Source organism: Protopterus annectens, chromosome 1.part1 (assembly GCF_019279795.1).
Source record: "Protopterus annectens isolate FY-2018-M chromosome 1.part1, PAN1.0, whole genome shotgun sequence".
NCBI lineage: Eukaryota > Metazoa > Chordata > Ceratodontiformes > Protopteridae > Protopterus > Protopterus annectens.
The window spans coordinates 298,311,433-298,335,364 of NC_056726.1; the positions used below are offsets into that span (position 1 = coordinate 298,311,433).

General features: G+C 39.5%; 1 protein-coding gene across 2 annotated transcripts in view; it reads right to left on the reverse strand.

The window, feature by feature from the left end:
• Positions 1-23,932, reverse strand: part of NFAM1 (NFAT activating protein with ITAM motif 1) — a 496,710-nt gene that overhangs the window by 114,218 nt on the left and 358,560 nt on the right. For both annotated transcript variants that reach the window (XM_044074639.1, XM_044074631.1), the window contains one exon: positions 2,548-2,673. In XM_044074639.1, coding sequence (XP_043930574.1) covers positions 2,548-2,673 — 126 coding nt within the window. The remainder of the gene's footprint in view (positions 1-2,547; positions 2,674-23,932) is intronic.

Consider the following 23,932-nt stretch of genomic DNA (forward strand, 5'->3'; position numbering starts at 1 on the left):
GATGATGTATCAGTAACTATGCATTCAGATCCATATAATTTCTTGTGTCAAGTGTAGTTGGACTGTGTCTTAACAAGACAGACACTAAAATATGACAGTGTCAATATGTATGCAGTTCATTTTGCCTACAGAAATTGCACATAAAGTTCCCAAAATAGTATGCAGTTATTGGTAGTACTGAATAATATGTAACTTCCAAACTGACATTTTGTGTTTTATAGCCGTCAGCTATACACTGTAAAATTATGTAATAAAAAATTACTGCTCAACACCATTAGTATAGTAACAATTTCAACATTATTACATTTGACTAAATGAAGCGGGTAGCCATTGTTCAAGTGCAATGTAATAATTAGCATTATTTAATTAAGACAGCTCCCCCCACCATAATAAGGACTAAAATTAGAAGAAGCTATAATCCTACTGCCAGTGACTGAACAAGCTAATAATATGTAAGCTCCTGCCAATGCATGACCATGACTGCTGTAGAACCATTTTATTTTAACTAAATTGTACCAACTTCTCATTATGGATAGCCTTCGTCTTTCTGTTTTATCGTTAGTAGTATACGTAAAATTTGAGTACATCCTTAGCCTGGAAGGATGCCATCCCATATGACCTATAAAGAGAAGTGATAAGCAGGGACACAGGTTAAAAAAAAAACCTTAGACAATACAATACAATATGGTACAATAAAGAAAATGAAAACTAGATTTCTAAATATGCACAAAGTGTTGCATTCAGAATCAGTTGAATACCCCTCTCCTGAAAACATGACAAATAGGAGTAGACTAGATTATGACAGGCTTGTCATTGGCAGTTGATGTTGCCTCTTGAAACTGAAATGTCACCTCATTTTGGGGATGAAGGCAGAAAGCTGAACCTATCTCTACACATAGTACTGGTTCTGGAACCAGTCTTCTTGGTTGGGTGGTCTTTCGGTTTCTCTGCGATTGCCCCTCAGGAGTGGCCCTGAGTTTACGTAAAGATATTCATAAGACCCTGGCAGGGTATAGTGTAGCTGAATTCTGTGCCAGTAGATGAGAGGGTCACAGCAGCATGATTACAAGGTAGAGAATGGAAAATGATGTCTGTTGTTTGTGCTTAGGCACCCAAGCAGCGGTGTATTTGGCCTTGTTGGAAACCATGGAAATGGTGCCTGAGAAGGTTCCACATACTGATTCTGCAGTTTTACTAGGAGACTTTAACACTCACCTTAGTATAGATGGGAATACCTAGGGGGATGTGATGGGAAGAACATCTTCTCTGATGTAAATCCAAATGGCGAACTGATATTGGACATCTTTGCTAATCAGAAAATGCCTATAATGAACAACAATGACAGTATGGTCAACAATCATTTTGTTCTTCACTTCATGATTCAGTGCAAAAGCTCACAAGGTCTAAAACCACAGACAATGTTAAAATGACTCTCCGTTACACATAGGTTACTTTCACCCTCAAAAATCTGCAGTACCTTCAGCTTTTCAAGCATCTTAAAAAAACTGATTTGGGGCTCAAGAAACCTTTTATTTGGATTCCTCAAGGTCACTGCTAATGCCATTTATTGACCACTCACTGCACTCTGCAATAGAATCATAAAAGAAGGGTGAATGACAGTATGTTGCTAACAAGTACTCATCGTGTCCTACAAAAAAGAGGACACTGCAATGTGTTAAACAATTACTGACCCACTGTACACCTCTCAACACATTCCAATGGTATGGAAAAATGCATTAATAAGTGACTTCTTCCTTACTTAATTGAGCATACCATGAGCTCAAATATTCAGTGTGGCTTCATACTCTGCCCTGCCATGGCACAGATACTACCCTCCTGGACTCAGCAGAATTTATCTAAACTCGCATAGATTTTGTTCATTTGGTTGGTACTATATATTTTTGACCTCTCTAGTGCCTTCAACATTGTATGCCATCAGAAGCTTATAGAAGTCATTGACAATGCTGGTTTCTTATTTAGTGTGAAAAAAAGTGTTCTACAATTGCTTATCAGAAAGAAAGAAACAAAGTGCTTCCAAGTTTGAAAGTTTGGTTTCTGCTTCCTGTCTGTGAACAAAAATGTACTACAGGATTCAGTACATGGCTCACTCTATTCACAATTTATTTTAATGATATGGTAACCAAATAAGAAGAATCAGAATTAATTCAGTGTACAAACAACCCTGGCTGACCCTTCCCCAAATCTTGTAACCTGTAAACTATTCTGTTGATTTTACACTGTATAAAACTGATTGGGGGTACAGGGGGTTTACATTTAAATACCACAAAAAAGAAATATATGCTGCTTCCTTCCCTAAATTCCAGTCCCAATACCACTCATTTCCCCAGCTTTTTCCATCAAGTGACCATAACAACCCCAAGTTTATCAACAGTGCTGGTCTCATTTCCTGCTTTCATGACGTATAAGTCAATGTTATGCCCCTATGTGCCCCATTTTTTCACTTCCTCTTTCCATACTCTGCACTTGTGAGAAAGCTGCACTGCCTGAGTGTGTGCCTGGTTTGTACTTATGGCCACGTTTGCTTACCATATAGAATGATCCAGCTCCATCTGCTTTGTCCGTTTTAGTAGCAGTAGCTGTAGTGGTACTGGTTGTGCTCTTGTCTTTGATCTCATCTTTCTCCTTCTTACAGCACCTCATGTAGGAATATACCTGCAAAAAAGGTACAACAGAAATGATTTAAACGTAATGCATGCTAAATGTTACTAATTACACTTCCCAGTTATTTGTTTGTGGAACCCATCTTAACAGCTTTGCATGTTCCATCATGCGCAGTAGCTAAGGCCCTGACCCAATGGATAAGTGCACAGGGTTACTTTAATGCACAGGTACTGATGTCTGCAGGAGCCCATCCCTACATATTTTGAAGTTCTCAAGAAAAAAAAAAATTCTCATTCATACATGGCAATATCTAAAATATTCTTCCTCTGTCTGACTATTTCTTTGGGAAAATCATGACACACAAACAAATTGTGAATGTGCTCTTCAGGATAATTGAGCTCTTCAAGACTATAACAGTATGTCCTCTGGGTATTATATATGTGTTTGTAATATAAACCTGTGAATGTAAGAAATAATGCTCAACAAGCTGGGCATTATAAGGAAATAACACACCATGCAAGGTCTTCCCACTCCTGGAAGGTCACTATTATGCCCTCCCTGGAGGACATTTAGGAAGGAACTTTTGCCTTTGTTTTTGTTAATCTTTTTATTGTATTTGTTTTTTCAAATATTAAGGGATGCTTCTGTTTGTTTCATCATGCTTTTTAGAAAAAGTAGCCTCAATTCCTTGTCTTTTTAAAGTTGAATATTTTAAACATAGTCGGCATTAGGTATAGGTAACTAGGCGGCCACCTATGGTGCCACTTTAGCAGGGGTGCTTTTCCAGTAATCTGTATGGTGTATCTAAAAGAGGATGGGGGCACCAGGTGGTATTGTGTGTGGGCACTGTGGACACCTTTTGCCTAGGGTAGCAATTGACCAAAGGCCGGTCACGATTTTAAATAGTATATATTTAGGTGTGTGTGTGCCTGTGTGTGTGTGTGTTTGTGTGTGTGTGTGTGTGTGTGTGTGTGTGTGTGTGTGTGTGTGTGTGTGTGTGTGTGTGTGTGTGTGTGTGTGTGTGTGTTTGTCTCTGCATGTTTATGTGCTGTGTACATGTATGTATCTGTATGACTATGTCTGTCAGCCTATGTGTGGCTGTATTTTGTGCATTTTTATGTGTGTGTGTGTGTGTGTGTGTGTGTGTGTGTGTGTGTGTGTGTGTGTGTGTGTGTGTGTGTGTGTGTATGTGTGCGTGTTTGCACGTCCATGAGTCTATGTGTGCTTTGTGCATGTTAGTACGTATGTGCTTGTCTATACATCTATACATGCTTTCATGTGTGTCTGTGTATGTGTGAGTCTATGTACTTGTATGTATCTGTTTTGAATTTTAAACACACTTCACCCCCCCCATAGAAGCTGCCACTGCCGTACATTCAAACGTGTTAGTTGACCACTCGGGACTGATCATTAAAAAAACAAACTAAAGACATCCCCCCCTCACCAAAAGTAAAAGCAGTTAAAAGGAGTCACCCAGAAAATCATTGGACCCTGCAAGGAATAATCAAAGACTGAAACTACTGCATACCACTCAAGACTGATCATTAAAAAACAAACTAAAGACATCACCCCCTCACCAAAAGTAAAAGCAGTTAAAAGGAGTCGCCCAGCAAGTCATTGAACCCTGCGAGGAATTGTCAAAGACTGAAACTAGTGCATACCACTCGGGACTGATCATTAAAAAAAAAAACTAAAGACATCCCCCTCTGACCAAAAGTCAAAGCAGTTAAAAGGAGTTGCCCAGCAAATCATTGGACCCTGCAAGGAATTGTCAAAGACTGAAACTAGTGCATGCATGTTAAAAATCTGTAATTTTATGTATCTTAACTACAGACTACACTTTTGCAAATTACTGTAGATTGACTTTAGAGTGGTCAAGTGCTGCACTATGGGTAAGTGGAAAGCGCCCCCCCCCCCATATTTGTTAAATTACTAATTCTACTGCCCTTCTTCTCCAGAGTGTATTTTCCTCCTCTTCCTACCCTTCCTGACCAGACACTTACTCCCTGAATTATAATAAAACTCTGCAACTGGCCATTTTTGTAAAAGCAATATACTTAGCAACTCTATCAGTTTTTATAACTGTTGAGTCCTTAACTTTACCTACACAGGCTACAACATTGCAGTAGTAGGCTGTTTTTCACTTACCTACTGATAGTCTCTCGAGGACTCCAGTGTCTCAGTCTATTGGCTCTGCCCGCTCCATTCACTATGGTCACTCTGCGCCCCCATCCTACCCCCATTCTCACCCACCTCCATAGCAATTAGATTTAAAGTTACAAACCCCACCCACCTCCAATTAGCATATCATCCCACACACACCACCCCCCATAGCAACACTCAGCACCACACCCTTAACACTACACCCTTAATACAACTCCCTACCCACACAGCTATAAATTATTAGCCTTATACACACCCCACTCTTTCTAAAACTAGACAAAATGAAGAGCACACAACAATCCCAACTACTAAAAGCATTATTCTACCCATTAATAATGCTCACGCTGCTCTTGCTTTTCATACTGTCCTCCTACCATACTCAACTCCATACCAACACCCCACCCCAATGGCAAACAGACTCCATAGCCAATACCATATAACAAAAAAACTTCCCTATAATACCATATGACCTTACCATCTCCCAATCTTTCTCTTATTTACACAATAAACTGACAGTCAAAACTATCCCTCACCCGCCTCAAAGACAAACTAAAATAATTCACAAACTACATAAACTATCTATACCTACTCAAAAAACTCACTTCTTGTGGTGACATACACCCTAATCCAGGACCCATTTCATCAACCAACTCAAACTCAAATCCCCTATACCATAGACCTGCCTCATCACTCCTCTTTTTAAACCAAAACGTAAGAGGCATACTTAACAAAATTTAGGACCTCCATGCCTTACTAGCTCTATAGAAACCAGATATCACCGTGTTAACTGAAACATGTCTTAAACCAGAACACCACAATAATGAGATTACAGCCCCAGGCTATAATATTATACACAGGGATAGATTAGAGAAAAAAGGAGGATGTGTAGCAATACTATTCCAAAATCATCTAACCATACAACAATTTGATTATGACACCCAAGAAGTCAAAGATGTATTACTAATCCTAGCTAAACTAAAATTAAACTCCAACAAACATATACTTATTGCAGGTGGCTACATCCTGCCAGGCAATAACATTACTGTTATGGAAAGTCTGTTGAACTGGATCTCAAACACCCTGCCACAAGAAACTGTACTATTAGGTGACTTTAATATTGACTGGCTGAACTGCTCCAGCCTCAGTCCCTCTACTCACATTAACCTCCATGGGTTTACCCAAGTAATATCTACCACAACCATAACAGATAAAACATCCAAATGTGAATCTATCTTAGATTGGATTAAGCTATCTGATCCTACCCTTGTACAGCATTCTGGCTGTTTTCCTGATAGTCTAAGTGACCATCAACCAACCTACATAATTAGGAACAGACCCCAACACATTAACCAGCCCATCCTCAGAGTAGTACATAACAAAAACACCTTTATAACTACTGACTTCATCAATTCACTGAAAAATTGTAATTGGACTCCACTAAAACAACTACCTCTAGATGAATCTGTGCAGTACTTTAGCTCAACCTTCTTAAAAATCTTAAACCATCACACACCCTCCTGAACCACAAGAAGAAAAACTAACTATGCCCCATGGCTAACAAAAGTCACTAGAAGTATAATGGAAGAAAGGGACAAGGCCTGGATTCATTTTTATAAACACAAAGCCACTAATCTGCACCAAAATTATCTAGAACTCCTAAACAAAGCCAAAAAACTAATTAAACTTGATAAAAACAACTACTACAAAAGCATGCAAGAAAAACACACTCAAAACCCTAAGAAAGTCTGGGTTAAAAGAAATAATATACTGCACCCAAGAAAAGCCACTACTCCAACCCCTGTATTACCAAACAACCATGACAACATTCCCACACAATTTAACACATTCCTTACTGAAACAGTTCAAACCCTTGCCAATGCCCAAAAGAGTACTAGTAGCCCCATACCAGTAGATATACCATCCCACCCTAATACACAAAATAATTCCTCCAGGTTTTCTCTGCACCCTGTTCCCACTAAAGTAATTTCCAAACTCCTTAAGAAACTCAAACCAACCACACTGGCCACTGATAACCTACCTGCAGATTTCCTTCAAATATCAGCAGAAGCTATAGCTTGCCCTGTGTCCATCCTCATAAACAGGTCACTAGCTGAATGCAAGGTACCTAACTCATGGAAAACATCTCATATTATTCCACTGCACAAAGGAGATAACTCCTTAGAACTCACCAGCTATTGCCCAATCGCATTCCTATCACCTTTATCCAAAATATTAGAAAGAGTTGTTCATTCCCAACTAATGCAATACCTCCTAAAAATAACTTACTCTATAAAACTCAGCATGGCTTTAGACCTTCCCATAGCATCACCACAAGGCTACTATCATTCACCGACATAGTTAACCACCATAGAAACAAGGGACTGTTTGTATCTTCCATTTTCTTCGATTTGTCAAAAGCGTTTGAGATGGTAAACCACAGTATGCTTTTTGACACTCTATCTACCCTAAACCTAAGCTTCTCCACTATATCATGGTTCAATAGCTACTTATGTATCCATCAGCAAGCAGTACTATGGCAAGGCCAGCTTTGCCCCCTGCTACCAGTATTCATAGGAGTCCCTCAAGGGTCCATCCTAGGCCCACTGTTGCTCTCTCTCTGTTTACTAACCAGATCTCTTCTTCTTCCTCACTCACTGTCTGGAATTACTACAAGTTAAAAAATGTTTATACAGGGCATTGTTGATGTCTTCCTTCCATATGGCATTTAAATGTTCGTAAATCCTTCTCTTTAACTTACGAATAGTTTTTCCCACATAAAATGCCCCGCAAAATTTACAGGTAGCAAGGTAAACAACCCCTTCACTATCACAACTGGAGAAGCTGTTAGCCCTGATAGTTTTATGCCCACAGAAGGGTAGTACTGCACAGTATTATATTGTGTAATATATGTTTGTTTATGCTTATTTTAACTTGTTAGAAATTTGGGATGTACATGATTAAACAGCTGCTTGCCTGATCCACCGGGGCTTTGTGTTATATTACCTTCCAGTGCCTGGTGCCTTGTGCTTTGTGTTTGGTTCCTGGTTATTGTGGGCACCAAGACCTCCGTTTTTTATTTGCCAGAACCTAACAAATGTTATCAAATATAACAATGATGCTGGTAAATCACATTTTGCCTGCACTATTGTCAAAATATGGAACTCACTACCAAGACAAATAACTAGTACTACCTCAACTATTCAATTTAAAAAAACTCTTGAAAACTCACTATACAAATAACAGGCTTTGCTCTTGCTACTCCCCAGGATAACTCATACCAAGTCACTATTGTAATGATTCTTTCTAGGGTCAAAGATCTTACTTTTTCCCCCTGAAAAGTTTGTTAACCTGCTGTTAGTTATTCGACAGTACTACTACTGTGACTGAGAACTACCATTATGGCCTAAAAAAAAATATTATTTTCACTGTTATGAATGCTAAATACTGCTGTACTATGTACTTTAATAATTGTCTTTACTGGACTGTATGTTTAGAAGTAGTCTTGATTTCTCACATGTATTATAAAGATGTCTCATATGTAGTCTACATTGTTATATGTACTGTACTGGAGCATTTCTCCCTGGGCCTCCGCTGAAAATGGATCTGTGTCCAGTCGGACTTTCCCGGTAAACAAATGTAAAATAAATAAAATATGTGTGACTATGTGAGCCTATGTGTGGCTGTGTTTTGTGTGTTTCGGTGTGCGTGTGCTTGTGTGCATGTCTGTGAGTCTGTGTGTGCTTTGTGCATGTTGCTATGTGTGTCTGTATCTGTGTGTTTGTATGTCAGTTTCTGTGTCTGTGTATTTAAAGTAATTTCAGACAACAGCATTTGAAACTAAAGCAGTTTCCTCACTAAAGCTGTCACATCATGCATTGCATTTTAGCACATTAAATATTAACCTGGCACAATTGAAGAAAACTATACTTTTCTGACTGGATCTGTGGCATGGGGAAAATGGGGAGTTGCAGCTGGAGGTGAGATAAAGCATTTTAAAATAATTCCATAAAAACATCATTTGGCAGTGTTGTACTTTTTTGTCTGTCTGTCTGGAGCTGTGACATTGTAATTTGCATTGTGTTAGACAGAATGCATACTCTGAGGATCTAACACCATCCTGTTTAATAAATGGTATACCTAACCCATATTTCTTGACTGAAGCGCTGTAGCGGGGGGGGGGTGAGATGTCACTGGATCTATTACATTCTGGGTTGAACTTTATTGCAAAACAGAAGCAAGACAGAGAAAATATATTTTATTTAATTGTTGCTTGGCATTGCTTAAACTGCCAGCTGATCTTTTTCTTTCAAATTTTCATTTTCATCTTTTTTCATCTTTGAACTTCGTCATCTTGATAGCACTTTTGAGAGCTGGTAAAAGAGCTGTCTACATGTGGGATATGACAGCTCTTCTGAAAGCTTTCAAAAGAACTGTCAAATCTTGGTATTTTACCTCTTGTTATAACAATTGTCAAAAGATCTGTCAGACCATGGAATTTCAGCTGGGAATTTACTAGGGATTACAGATCCTGAAAGATGTGTCAGGGCTGTCTGTTCTTTTCCCCCATAGGGCTTCATACCATCATAATGGTCCAGTGTTTCTAGGTTTGACAAAGTATTCTGGACAGCTGTTTATAATACACACACACACACACACACACACACACACACACACACACACACACACACACACACACACACACATACACACACACCCACAAACATAAATACATAACCCCCTTTTTCCCCAATTTTGCATTTGAGGTCAGGATATCACATCAACAGTAACCATCATCTAGAGCCAACATTCACACTGTCAGGTGGCAAACCCTGCTGCAGTTGTACTTCTATACCATATCCTTGCACACTCACACGTATGGCTGACTTAGAGTGTCAAATTCACGTACCTCATTATATATATATATATATATATAGATAGATAGATATATATATATATGTGTGTGTGTGTATATGCGTGTGTGTGTGCATGTTTATATAATGTGTGTGTGTGTGTGTGTGTGTGTGTGTGTGTGTGTGTGTGTGTGTGTGTGTGTGTATATATATATATATATATATATATATATATATATATATATATATATATATATATATGTGTGTGTGTCCAAATGATTTTGTTGAACCATTTTGTTGACATGGAAATGATCAACTCATTTGGGTGATTCCTGTTTCATTGTAATAGCATTAGTGGTTCTGTGTGACACTGAAGATGAGTGGGATTGGAAAACATTATCCTTTTCAGTTGCAGAGGATGAGGGGTGTTGCCCCCCACTTGGTGGTGCAGTGGAGTTCCTTTCCCCCAACAAAAGCACTTGTTTTTGTCATTTTTTTCTATACATTCCCCTCAGTGAAATTTTATCAAAGGAATGTTAGTCCACTTAGTGAATGTTTGATAAAAAAAAAATATATATATATATATATATATATATATATATATATATATATATATATATAGTGGGTCTAAAAGTGGAAATACTAGATATAATTCACCAATAATCACTCTGCAAAATGCCACCATTGCCTAGCCTTAAAACTCCTAGGCTAGCTAGAACTTCCACACTATCTCTCTACCACCCTTCTAGTAACTGTACATAAATAAATCTACAAACCCCAAAAGTGTCCTGCACTGCAAGTTTTAGTAGAACCTCATATCTCTGCACAGTCACTAAGCTCCACGGACAAGTCCTTCTAACCATAACTCTGATGGGCTGTTCCTATACTTAAATTATATTTCCAAAATCTGGAGAGCCTACCAATATCAGACAATAAACCAACCTATCCAGTTTCGAAAACTTGCTAAAATGACACAAAAAACACTTGACTCTGGTTTTGCATCTCCCCAGACTAGACTGCCTCATCCCTTACACACCTACATTTCTCTTATCTACCTTAACAAAGCAAATTATCATAAATATCCTACTGTGTTCTACCCCTTTGCCCTTATGACCACTTATACTGTCTCTATTTGCCACTTACAACTTTTTTCCCTCCAGTGAAATTACATCTTACTCACTACATTCTAAATCTACCCCAACTTTACTAGAAATGCCTGTATCTCTATATCAGCTAACAAATAGACATTCTCCTCACATATTTCTCACCTCCTGTTTGCTTACTACTCATATCTCTCACCTTTCCTATACCTCCTCTCTCCTTACTACTCATATCTGCCACCCTTCCTATACCTCCTGTCTCCTTACTACTCATATCTCCCACACTCCTATCACATACTTTTCCTACCTGTAAATGTAAAATTATAAACTGACATTTCAAACCTCATTATGCTTGCCAGTTTGTCATGTATTAATATGTAATAACTATATATTTTACTGATTGTAGATTTATCTGTACTACAACTACCTTTCAGTTATTGTCTGTCTATATTGTAACTTTAAGCTTAACATTTTCTTTGTTTTACCCATTTTTGTAACTGGGGCTTTTCCCCTCAGGCCTCCACTGAAAATAAATTCAGTTTCCTTCACGTGTGTCTCCACAACATCAGAATGCTTATGTATAAACGTTACATTAAGATGGGAAAGCTCAACCGCCTTCCCCATATCTCCATCACACTCCTTTTCCTCCCTTTGCTGATGCAAAAATTCAACCACATCTGTCACTTTCTGCACTTCTTCAGTTCTGAATTTAACGACCAATCCATTTTTTATAGAAGTAAAACAGTCAACAACAGTTTCGGACACCATACTAGCTAGTTTTCTAAATATGAAGTGCTCTAGGGATCAGGGAAACAGATATTACAAGCTGCAGAAAGAATACACAACAATGATACAGGCATTTAGTAATTAAGTTATTAGAAGCCATTAGAAGACTGTGTCTAAAAATAGTGTCAGTTTTTCTTGATGTCATCTAGACCAGTTAGAATGTGCTCACAAATGTCCCCCCTAAGTTAGAGACATGCAGAAGGCTTCCCTTATGTTTCCCTGAGTTTCAAATGGCAGAAAATAAGTGATCAAAACTTCAAATTGCTGAAGTGTCATAAAAAGCATTTTTTTTTCAGGAGACAAAGCATACTTGTACCCTCACGTGGGTGGGCAGCTTAGTCTTCATGCCTCTTATTTCACAGTCACACACCTATGAAGAAAAGAGAAAAGACGACACATAAGGGATCACTGATGGTGATCAAATTATACAAGCAGTGATTTTTTTTAACAAAAACAGCAAAAGACAAGTTCAACACCAGCAAACTTAAGTCACTGATGTGAAATGCCACCACCTTTGCAGCCATGGAAGTGTAGGGCAATGATGAAGAAGGTAGGGTGGGAGATGGTTTTCCTTTTGTAGTCTGATTCCATTTTGGATGAGTCTGATTTGCTCTGTTAGCTTTTTTCAAGGCGTGTTTCCTTGAATGTGCATTTGATTTCATCACAGTAATATCTGTAATCATGCTCTCTCCAGAATCATTGTTACCTGGAGAGAGAGTGGAACTGAATTTTGCACATTAATATGCATTTTGCTCTTTCGTCAAGTTAATGTGATATCAGATTGTTTTTATTCAGTCCATCATCCTGACCACTGAACCCTGCCCTCTTGGCCACTCTATGGATTTGTTTGCTTGTTTCCATTGGTTATACCCCTCACCCATTCATGCCAATGGGCAAGTGAAATGGCAGTGAGAGCTGTCATCCACAATTTTTATTTTAATATTAAAATTGGTGCCCAGATGTTGGACCCAATACTCACTGGAAAAGGTACCAGGCAGGGATGCTTTTATCTTCACTTCTATTGCCTTGGTCATCAAGCCCTTGCATAGGTAACCAGTGAGAATAAGAAGACAACAATAATCAGAACTGAGAACAGTGAAAAATAAGGGAAATGTGCTTATTTGCCCTGGTCATCAAGCCCTTGACATAGGTAACCGGTGAGAATAAGAAGACAACAATAATCAGAACTGAGAACAGTGAAAAATAAGGGAAATGTGCTTATGTGTGACAGAACCTGATGACTGTTTGGAGCTGCTCTACAGGGTTCTTATGCTCTTTGAAATAGTTCCTCATGTTCTCTTATCAAGGACTAAATGGATCTTCTTTCAGTTGGCTACTAATCTTCTACGTTGACTAAGAGATAACTAAGTCCACATAGGGGTGTTACTCTTAAATACTTGGGCATAATTGTCAGCACAAACACATTCTAACAAATTATAATGAAATTCTCCATGGTAAAAACTTTCTAGCATCTTTTATTTAAGGAATCACAAACATGTGATCTCATAAAGCTACTAACAGGTAGTCCCACCCCCAATAATCATACATTTGTTACTGTTCAAACTTAGTTAAGAATTATGGATCTCCTTTACTATTCAAATATTCTATCAATAGGAGTGCTCATATAATGTTATCAAATATATGTATGTCTTTCTTTCACAAAACTACACTAATACAGGTGGACAATTTGGAGTAATATTTCTGCAATCTTTATGCTGAGACCACCTTGAAGATTTTGTAATATACATTATTTATTTGTTTGTTTGCTTGTTTGTTTTTATTTGTTTATTTATTTATTTATTTATTTATTTTTATTTGACATGTGTTTACCAGGAAGTTCCAACTAGGATTAAAAAAAAAAAATTCAGTAGAGGACCAGGAAGAAAAGCTCCATATTGACATAATATGGTAACAGTTAAATAACAAAGTTATTACAAAACTTAAAACAGAAGAACAACATATTGGCTAAATAAAAAAGTCACAAATTCAGTTCATACAGTGTGACGTCTACATAAAACATGCAAATATTTGGACAGCTATAACAAGCTGAAAAAAGAACATTGTCAATAGTTAACTCACAAGTTGCAGTTCATAGAGATGGCATTAAGCACACTGTGTACACTGTTTGGAACAGAGATGACAATATAACATGGCCTAGACAAAACTATATTTGTCCTTGATGTAGGAAATTGATTGGCTATGTTCAGAGTGAAAGAATTAATAAGACATATGCTGGGGGTAAGGGTTCGGGAGCAGGGAACTAGTTCAGCCTCAGATGAAAATGAGTGGATATTGCTCTACACAATGGCATCTTCAATTTCAGTTTATTTGGCTTATGAATTAGAATTGCTCCTGCACGCTGCAAAGATGCTGGCAACCTATGGTCTTCCTGCCTACCGTTGTAGTCCTCCAAAAGTCTGCCTGCATTTCCTCTCCCATATACTTGTTTACTTAAGCTAGGAAGCCATCTGTTTAGTGGATTTACTGTTTTAAAATAATTTGCTATCATCTTGATACCCTTAAGGGTTAAGTGGGGCAGACATTCTGTCCATTTCTTCTGCAATAAGCTTACTCAAGGAGATTCTAATCAAAAAATGAGTTGGCTTTATTCTGCTCCTCATCACTAGGGGCTTGGTAGTGTTACCCCAGGTACATTCTAAAAGACTCCAAGGTATCTCCCCCGCCATATAGTGTCCCTTCCTAATACTGAGAGTATAGTTTCTGCTACAGTGCACCTAACTACATTATGTCAAAGATTATATACTGAACCTCACACAGCTTTCAGGGACAAAGCATGGTAGTTCCAGTATAACTTCTCTAAGTTGATGTCTATTCTCAATTGAAGTAAGGTTTTCTCCCATATACTGCAAAAGTGTGAGAATCCTTAAACAACCTTGCATATATCAAGTAATTTGCCCATTTGTCTCAAACATATCTAGCATCTTCCATTATCTTTAAGTGAGGGTACCTTTTAAGTATATCTGACAGAATGTGCATAGTCAGTCATTCCACACTATGAAGAATTTTCTAACTTTCATAACTGTTTACAGTAGGAGTTTTCCTGAGAGTTTACTCATTTTATTAACAGAGTTAATATGTCAAACATGATTTATTGGAGGATGGAATGGGACTTTTTATTGACTATGTTAAGGCATTGGTACTATTAAATGAACAGGTACTTTTTTTTACCAATTTGTTGACTGGGTATGCCAACTGAACACAACTATCCATTTACTGGTGGGACCTGCAAACACTATCTGGTTAAATGACTAGGGGCCAAATTTAGAAAGGTTACTGTGATTCAGAGAATTGCTCAGCTGTGTAGATTAATACAGCTGCTCCTGGCTGGTTGTGGCAATGAACATCACCAAAAGGCCACGTTTGTCCATCATTTAAGAGGTAGGGGCTAGGAAATTTAGCAATTAGGTGGTGTTGGGAGGGCATGGTGAATGTACCTGAGGGGTTGCATGTATGAGTGTATGTGCTAGTGTGTGTGTGTCTGCCTGGGTGGTAGAGTAGGGGGGTTAGCTAGGTGTGTGTATGTGTATGTGTGTGTGATCTGGCTGGGGTAGCTTTCATACTGTCACACATCACTGCATTGGTGGATCCTGGGGTGAACACTAGCCATCATGGATAACGCTAAAGACGTGAGTCATGGAAACTACTAGTCACCAGAGAAAACTCTTACATCTCTTGCCTGACTAGCATGTGAACAGAACAGGGATCAGGGAAAACAGTGGACACCAAGGAGAACTCTTGACAAGCATGCCTCAATGGTACATGTAATGTGGGACGGGGGGTAGCAGTAGACACCAGGAAGAACTTTTGACAAGCATCCCTTAATAGTACATGTAATGTGAGTCAGGGGGTAGCAGCAGACACCAGGGAGAACTTTTGATAAGCATGCTTTAATGGTACTTATATGTAATGTGGGTTAGGGAGAGCAGTAGACACCAAAGACAACTCTTGCCTAAACAACATTTAGACTTAACATGGGTCAGGGGGTGGCACTAGCTATAATAGATAACTTTTATCATTGTGCCTTAATGGCTCTTCAACTTCATGGGAACAGGGGAACTATTAGATACCAAGGAGACTTTCTTAATTTCATGACTTAATGGCACTTCAACTTAATAGGATTGAGGAAAACCACTAGACACCAGGGATACATCTGAAGACTTGAGTTGGGGGGGGGGCACTAGACACACCAGGGATACTTAAAAAACTGCCTACTTTACTAATATATGCTAAACCCAACCCCAAGTGTGGGGGATGCAGGGGGTCTTGTCCCCTGCAAAAATGTGGAACTAGTAGTTTTCACATTTTGGATGTTTTTTTTTTTGGTTCAAGATTTCTAAACTTCAATCCCCTGGTTTTCATTATTCAGAGGTTCGATGTTTTGACATTTCGACCTTTAGAAGTGAATCGATATATATATATATATATATATATATATATATAGAGATATATACTAGTTTGGTGGGGGGTGGCTAGCAGCCCACATGGGAGTATAGGGGGATGCCCCTTTGCTAATAATGCTTACAATTGGAGTTTTCAGTCTTTTGGTATTTTGGGCATTTGTGTTCAGCAATGTGGTTCCTCTATTCCTTGTCAGTTGGGTTTCATAGTAAATCCCTATGGTTATGTCTTCTCTTTAAAAATAGTTAATCACAAAATACTGTTCTTATCTAAAGTATTTTAAATTGTTTCTACAGCTTTAAGCATGCACGCTTTAAGGATGATTTAAATATTTTGTATGCAGGTGTTGGTCCAGATTCCAAAAGGCTTGGGTATAGAGTAACACACCAAACTGAGCAGTTACTGCACTCCTGAGTAAAAAAAGACAGGGCTTCAACAGTACCCATTAAGTGTATGCTAATGGGAACTGACAGAGACCTATGCCTGATTTTAAACAGTGATCTGTGCATGTCTTTCTGAAATAATTTGGTGTGCATTGGCGAGGTTCACCGATGTATGAGGCCAAATCAGTGATGAAGCCTTTTGAAATGAATGGGCTTCTCAGTACGGTAGAATCGCCATATGTAGGGGTTGGGAGGATGGCCTAATGGTTAAGGTGCTTGCCTTGCAAGCACAAGGTGCAGGGTTTGAGTCTCACAAGGGATAATTGACTAGGGTTAAAATGGCTCGCAAGGGCAGTTAGCTTAGTACTAATCTATGAACCTATGTAGATCTAGGTACTGTACGCAGTAGCTGGTGAAAAATCAGTCTACCTTCAGTACCTAATTCCACATACAGATAGTGCTATACTGAGAGTGTCAGGTTTCACAGGGCCATGCCTGGGATCACACACATGTAGTGTGAGCCATTCCGTGAACTCCTTTGAGGACATCTTACTTTAGCATTTTGATTAAAACTGAACTAGGTATTACTTTACACTAGGTAACAGCATCTTCCATGGGAATAAAACCATAACTTGTATTAAAGAGTTAGGATAACAAAACAAATTAATAAAAAGAAAACAAACTAGCCAAAGGATGAGTCATTTTAACTTTTTAATACAAGTTATGGTTTAACTTCCATGGAGGAGGTTGCTTTGGATGTGAATACTAACAACCCATAAAAATGGTTGTGTGTAGAAAAACAGAAATAAGTCTTTAATAATTTTTCTAGATGGGGTGAATACAGGCATAATAGCCAAAATGATTGTCATACCTGCATTCACCAGACTGCCCTACAGGTGGAGCTGTTGCACTGAGCAGTGTCATGGCCATGTCGCTCCACCTGTACCCCAGACCTGGTATTGCTGGCATGGAGTTGCTGCACCTGAAAACTTTAACCAGATTCAGCAACTTGGCAAACCCTCAAGATGATTTCAGCACTGCACTCGCACAAGGTAATGAGGTTCATTACAACAGAATGTTAGAGAATCTTATTCCCTCTTCTGGGCATAATGGCTCTCCCTCCTATTCAATACCTCAGCATTGTGAGGTATTGAATTGGATAAACCCTTCCTACCCAGGATGCTGTATTGTTAACTCTGGGGGACAGGTTGAATTTTATTGCTTGATGTAGTGAGAGGAGGATGGTGGATGCTCTTCACCTTCTCTTTGTCAGTATTATGGAATCCAGTCTATTGTACTTTTATTTCAAGTTTTGTTTTACTTTGCATCGTGTAAAATATCCACGTACTCTTAGATTAAAAAAGAAATAAATAAATAACTGAAATATTAAGTTTCCTAATCACTCTCCTATCCTCCTGTGTCAGTAATAATAGCTATAGATACTTTAGTAATGTGGTTAAAGACACCAAAGACTAAGAATTGAGACCTAGGAAAAGTCAAATTAACATATAGAAAAGCACTACATCAAAACCGTGGATTCCGCATAGCAAAGGCCTGTTACTGTTCTTTATGTATTTAGCTTATAACCTGAAATAAGGATAATCAGTGTTAAGCTAATATTTTCCACTGACATCCCAGTAGTCACTAAGATGTCCCCAAATGTCCCATCTTCCAGTTCACATTAAAGACTTCCAGCTTCTGCAATTTGAAGAATTATGTGCACAATAAATCAGTTACTGTTTGTGAGTATAACATATGCTTACTCCAGAATGATCTGCTGCCATTTACTGGGTGTGTGGTACTGGTAATACTTGTGATTATGATGCCATATGCTTACATAGGCTCATAGGTTCACAGCAGGTTACTAGGCTAGTAGCCCTAGAGCCCTTTCAAGCCTAGCCATGTTAATCCCAAATTGCCTCAACTGTCCTTGGTTAGATGGATGTAATTTGCAGAGTAAGTCTATGATAAACACCAACTACCACTGTCCATGAGGGACATGGGTGACAGCCCCGGGGTTAATGTGTGGTCTCCCATCCATTTGTCCAGGTTGTGCTTGAATAGGGTCAGTGAGGAGCTCAGCTTCATGTGAACTGGAAGTTTATTCCAGAGTAGCGGCAATCTCTGGGAGATATATCAGTCTCTCCAGCATGCTCTGTTAATGTTACGGGCTAGGTTAAGATCCCTAGAGCAAGTGATTCTTGTGCCATTTGACTTGCAAATGTGCAGCATATCCATCAAGGCAAGGTCAGAGAGTGCCCTGTAGGCCAGGCACAAGTCACCTCTCAGCAGTCTATATGATACAGAGTACAGTGCCAGGGCTTTCAATCCATCTACGTAAGCCATGGTTTGGAGGCCCTGTATTTTCTTGGTGAGAAACCGCTGTGGTCTCTCCAGCTGCTTCAGGTGTCTGCCGAGGTACATGTAGAAGGGAGCATTGCACTCTGTTAATGGTCTTATGTGTGCCAAGTACAGTGGAGTTATAACAGCCTTAGACTTGGATGTGATGCCCTTACTTATGAGATGCGCAATGTTGAAGGCTTTCCTTACCACTGTGGAAACTTGGTGGTCAAACTTCAGATTGCTATCTACCTGTGTTCTCAGATCTCACAGTACTGGGTTTGAACTTGGGGGGAGTGTGCTATCAATATTGTATTTAGCAGTGCATTCCAGTCATTTTTCTGTGTTAGCCCCTCCTGTGATATTTTAACTTAATTGGGGGGAGTCAATGATTGCAATCAATTTGTAATCATCAGCAAACTTGGCAAGCCAAAGGTCATCCACTTTAGCTTGGACTTCTAAGAAATAGATTCCAAACAGTAAAAGGCCCAGCACTGATCCTTGTGGTATACAACTGATGATGGGTCTACTGGTAGAGGTTTAGTCACCAACTTTGACAGTATGTGTTCTGTTGGTGAGCCAATTGGTTACCTATCTAGTGATGTAAGGGTTAATCCCCAGCTGGGAGAGTTTCAAAATGATACTTGAGTGGTGGCTTGTGTCAAAAGCCTTGACTAGGTCAAGATAAACAGTATGCACTGTCTTACCTTCATCCAGGGCTTTGGTGACTTTCTCAAATAAGTCTACTAGGTTTAATAAGCATGATCTACCCTTAACAAAGCCAAACTGGGTTGGGTCTAGAGTTTGAAGGTCACCTATGTCCTTGTTGGTAAGGTCCATGATGATTCTTTCCATGGCCTTGCAGATGAGGCTGGTTAGACATATGGGTCTATAGTTCCCAGGGTCAGTTGATGCCCCCCCCCCTTGTGCAAGGGGATTACTGTTGCTGTTCTCCACTCTGCTGGAACAAAGCCAGTTCTCAGGCTATGGTTAAAGAGAAGACCAAGTGGGTGATCTAGGTCCTGTTTTAGATTGCCTAATAAGCAACCTGGGATGTTATCTGGTCCCATTGAGGCCAAGCTTTTGGCCTTGGAGAGTGCAGATATGACCTGATGTCTAGAGATACAAAGCAGAGGACTGGTGTCAGTAATGGCTGGTGGAGACTGGGGTGGGGGGTGAACATTGCACCAAATCTGTCCGCTACCAGGTTGGCAATTTCCTCTGGTATAGTATGAGTGGTACCATCTACTACCAGTTCAGCCCACAGCTGGGCAATCCTTTTTAGATTTGGATGTAGTTAAAGCATGCCTTATGATTATCCTTAGCTAGGGATACTATTTTACCTTTGCAATTAGCTTTAGAAGACTTTACAAGATTTCTGATTTGCTTGTTCAAGCTGTGGAGGGAATTCTTCCTCTGTTGAGTGAGTTCCCTCTTGTTCTTAGCCATCAGTTTCTTCCTTTTGTTTTATAACATGTTTATAATTGAGGTCCACCAGGGTGGTTTATTTTTTTGGAAGGACCTGGTTTTAATCCAGTCAGGCACAGCCGAGTCTATACAGTTGCTTAAGTGTTTATACATAGCATTTGTGTACACCTCTGCATAGCAGTCATTGTTGTCTGTGATTGCAGGGTGTATACAACTTTTTATACCATCGCTCAGTAGGCTGTAGTTTGCTTTGGAAAAGTTTTTTAGTTTTTTACTCCTGTGTTGGTGACAGGTTCAATAGTTACTTCAAATGAGACTGATTTATCGTTCGACCTTACCAGGAGGACATCACACAAGGGAGAGTGCAGTGACCTCCCATGTTGGTAAACACTATGTCTAGGACATTTGAGCCCCTTGTGGGGGTGCAGACTATCTGTTCCAGAGCACTTGTTCTGACAAAATCCAAGAACTCTGAGTGAGCATGTTCGTACTCATGTATATCACCCAGTTGATGGAAGAATAGTTGAATTCTCCCATGACTAAAAGGTTGGGCTGTATGGTGAGTGACTCCAGTAAGTCCAGGTAGGTGGTGTGCTTTTATTGGTTCACAGCAGGGGACCTATAGCTAGCAATGATGTGATATTGTATTTTGCCTATAGTTAATTGCACTTGGAGTAGTTTGAGAGAGTCATACTGTTTTGACCAGTCTCAAGGTGTACATGGCTTTAATGAGGATGGATACACCTCCACTTTAGGTTCTTTCACAGTCATTTTGAGATCTGAATGTATGGAAGGCATTGTAGATTTGCACTGCTGAGGTGCTCTCCGCAGCCTTGAACCATGTCTGAGTGACTGCACAGATGTCAGCATCTTCCAAGGTGAGGACTGCTTCCAAGGAGTGCAGTTTCATGTTTAGACTCCTAGAATTAAGTATCAGAACCTTGAGTTTGTCTCAGGTGGATTTTATGTTGGAAATGTTGTTATTTTGACATTGGCTAAAAATAGGCACTATGGGGGAGGCAAAACCCTTTGCTAGTATCCAGAAACCTAGAGGAGACAGGTACAGGCCATCTCTGGCAAAGCAGATGGCCTATCGACCATGTCTTCCCAGGCTGACAGATACTGGAGTTCCCTGGCTGGTACCACAAGCTAAGTCAATTGTTGAAGTTAGTAATTTTTTGTTTATATTGTGGCATCATTCTGGGCAAAGGTAGAATGCTACTTAGGGCTAGAGTCATACCTGCCTGGGACTCATAATCTGAGAGTTCAGTCATATCTCTGTTCATACACTGCAAACAGGTATGGCTCAGTTCATTCACCCCAACATGGACAATGACAGAGTCATAATAGTACTTGCTGTTGAGTGACTTGAATGCATGTGTGATTTGACACATCCTGGCACATGACATGCAGCTGACTGTGACCTTCTCCATGTCCAGCCTGGTGAGGGGGACATCCATGTGTCTCACTATGGAGTCGCTTATGACCAAGACATTAGGTTTTGAGGTGTTTTGCCTTATTTGCTGACACACTGGTATATGTGTTATTATGAGTAGGTGGTTTCTATTTGCATAGCAGTATGTACAAGTGGTTTACATTTGGGAGGTCTCTATCTTTTGGTAGGCCTGTAGTGAGTACCTCCACATATGTGGGTTTATATGTTGTGACCTCATTTGGGTGAGAGGTGAAGTGTGTATGTTGACAGCCTCTTTGATGTCCATTTTGTTATTACGTGAGATAAATTACTCCAATTTCATAGTTTAATTACATCTCAAACATAGGGTATTTGTTTGTTTTAGGAGTAAGTGGCTGTCAGTATACATGAAGCAATTATGACATTGCCTCAGGATGTGCATGTCAGGCAAGCTGGATGGTTAAATGATGGAAAACTGCCTGTCCATTATAGCAGGTTTTTACTGTATGTACTATTAGGGAGGTAGTGGGCTAGTTTGACCAGTTTTTGGGCTAGGACTAACAAAGGTGCTTGTTCTATTGAAGGCTATGGATGGATAAGTGTGGCAATGCTGCTCAGTGCACCCATACTGCAGGAGAGAAGTTTTGGAGGGTTCCACTGATAGATGTCTAGAGAAAAATTGAGTATAAAGGTGTTTGTGTCGGGTCTATGTTCACTCACAGAAGAAAAACTTCATTGAACGGCTGTTGCAAGAACAGTAATCCCCGGACATTGCTTTCATCAAAAAGTGAAATCAATGTAAAAAAAAATCATTGAAAGGTAATAGTTGGCCAATGACAAGGAAGTAAACCACAAAGATAGGGGGCTACACCCCCACACCCCCCAATGTGGGGTGCTGCACCCCCCACACCCACCCTAACTATATATACTCCGAAATCACACTACAGCGGGGAAAAGGGTAAATTTTAAAATGTTTTGTTTAGTTTACCTTAAGCAGTGCAGTACTTCCTTGTTGTTGGCCAACTATTACCTTTCAATGATTTTTTGTGCGATGCTTTCACTCTTCAATGAAAGCGACTTTTGCGGATTACTGTTCATGGAATAGCCATTTGATGAAGTTTTTCTTCAGTGTGTGAACATAGACCCATTTGCATCTATACAGGGCATCCCTAACCCCTGTTGGATGGTGCACTGCAACGCACAAACACTAGGCTTAAATACAGGTGAAATTAAAACCATTGTAAGCTAATCTACCAATAGGAAAGCACACAATGAAACTTCATAACTTCATAGGGTTTTACTAGGCTAACAAACACAAAGGCCTTTTTAAGCCTAGCCATGCATCCCAAATATCTGACAAGTTCTGATACCCTTGATAAGTGTAAGCATGGGCCTGGGAGATGAACCATTTGCAGGTTACCTGTGTCCATTAGAGACATAGGTGCCAAATCAGGGATGAATTTCTGGTTTCTCCTCCAATTGTCCAAGGTGCACATGAATTGGGTTAGGGAGGAACTCTGCTTCACATGGATGGGGAGCCTGTTCCATAGATGGGGTAGTTTCTGGGATACATACAGTACCTATCTCTCCAGCAGGCCCTATTTATATCACAGGCAAGGTTTAAGTCTTTAGACTGGTAATTCTAGTGCTGTTTGTTTTGTGGATATGCAGGAGGTCAATCAGAGTGGGGTCTGACAATGCCCTGTATTGCCAGACATAGATCTCCCCTCACAAGCCTGTAGGAGACAGAATATAGGTTTAGGGCCTTGAGGCGATCTGCATAGGACATATTACTTATGACCTGTATTCTTTTAGTGAGGGACCTCTGTGGACATTCCAATTGTTGGATATGTAATATGTATGATATTGTTTGGAAGTAAATAGTGTGGGAAGAAATAGCCAGGGAATTGTTATGGCTAGGCTTGTATAGGCCCTAGGGCTGATAGCCTAGTACCAGCCTATGAAGCTATGAACCTATGTCATTGTACTCAATGATATGTCTGATGAATGCTGAATACAGTGGAACAATGACTTCCTTGGACTTAGATGCCATACCTTTGTTTATAATTTGTGCAACACAGAATGATTTCCTCCCCACTGTAGACACGTGATAATCAAATGCTAGATTACTATCTATGTGTGTCCCTAAGTCCCTGACTACTGGATCAACTCTAAGGGGTGTTTTATCAATATGATAGTTACCAGAGATGGATGACTTCTCAAAGAATACTCTTATGCATTTCTTTGCATTTAGTTTTAGTCCATGGCTCTGACACCAATTGTTTGCCTGTGTCAGCCCCTCCTGAGGAACATTTGTGTCAGTGTGAGATTCAATGACAGCTCCTAATTTGCAATCATCGTCCAGGGATTTTGTGTTTACAAAATCCAGAAATCTCTGTGCATGTACGTTTGGTGCCATATAGGATT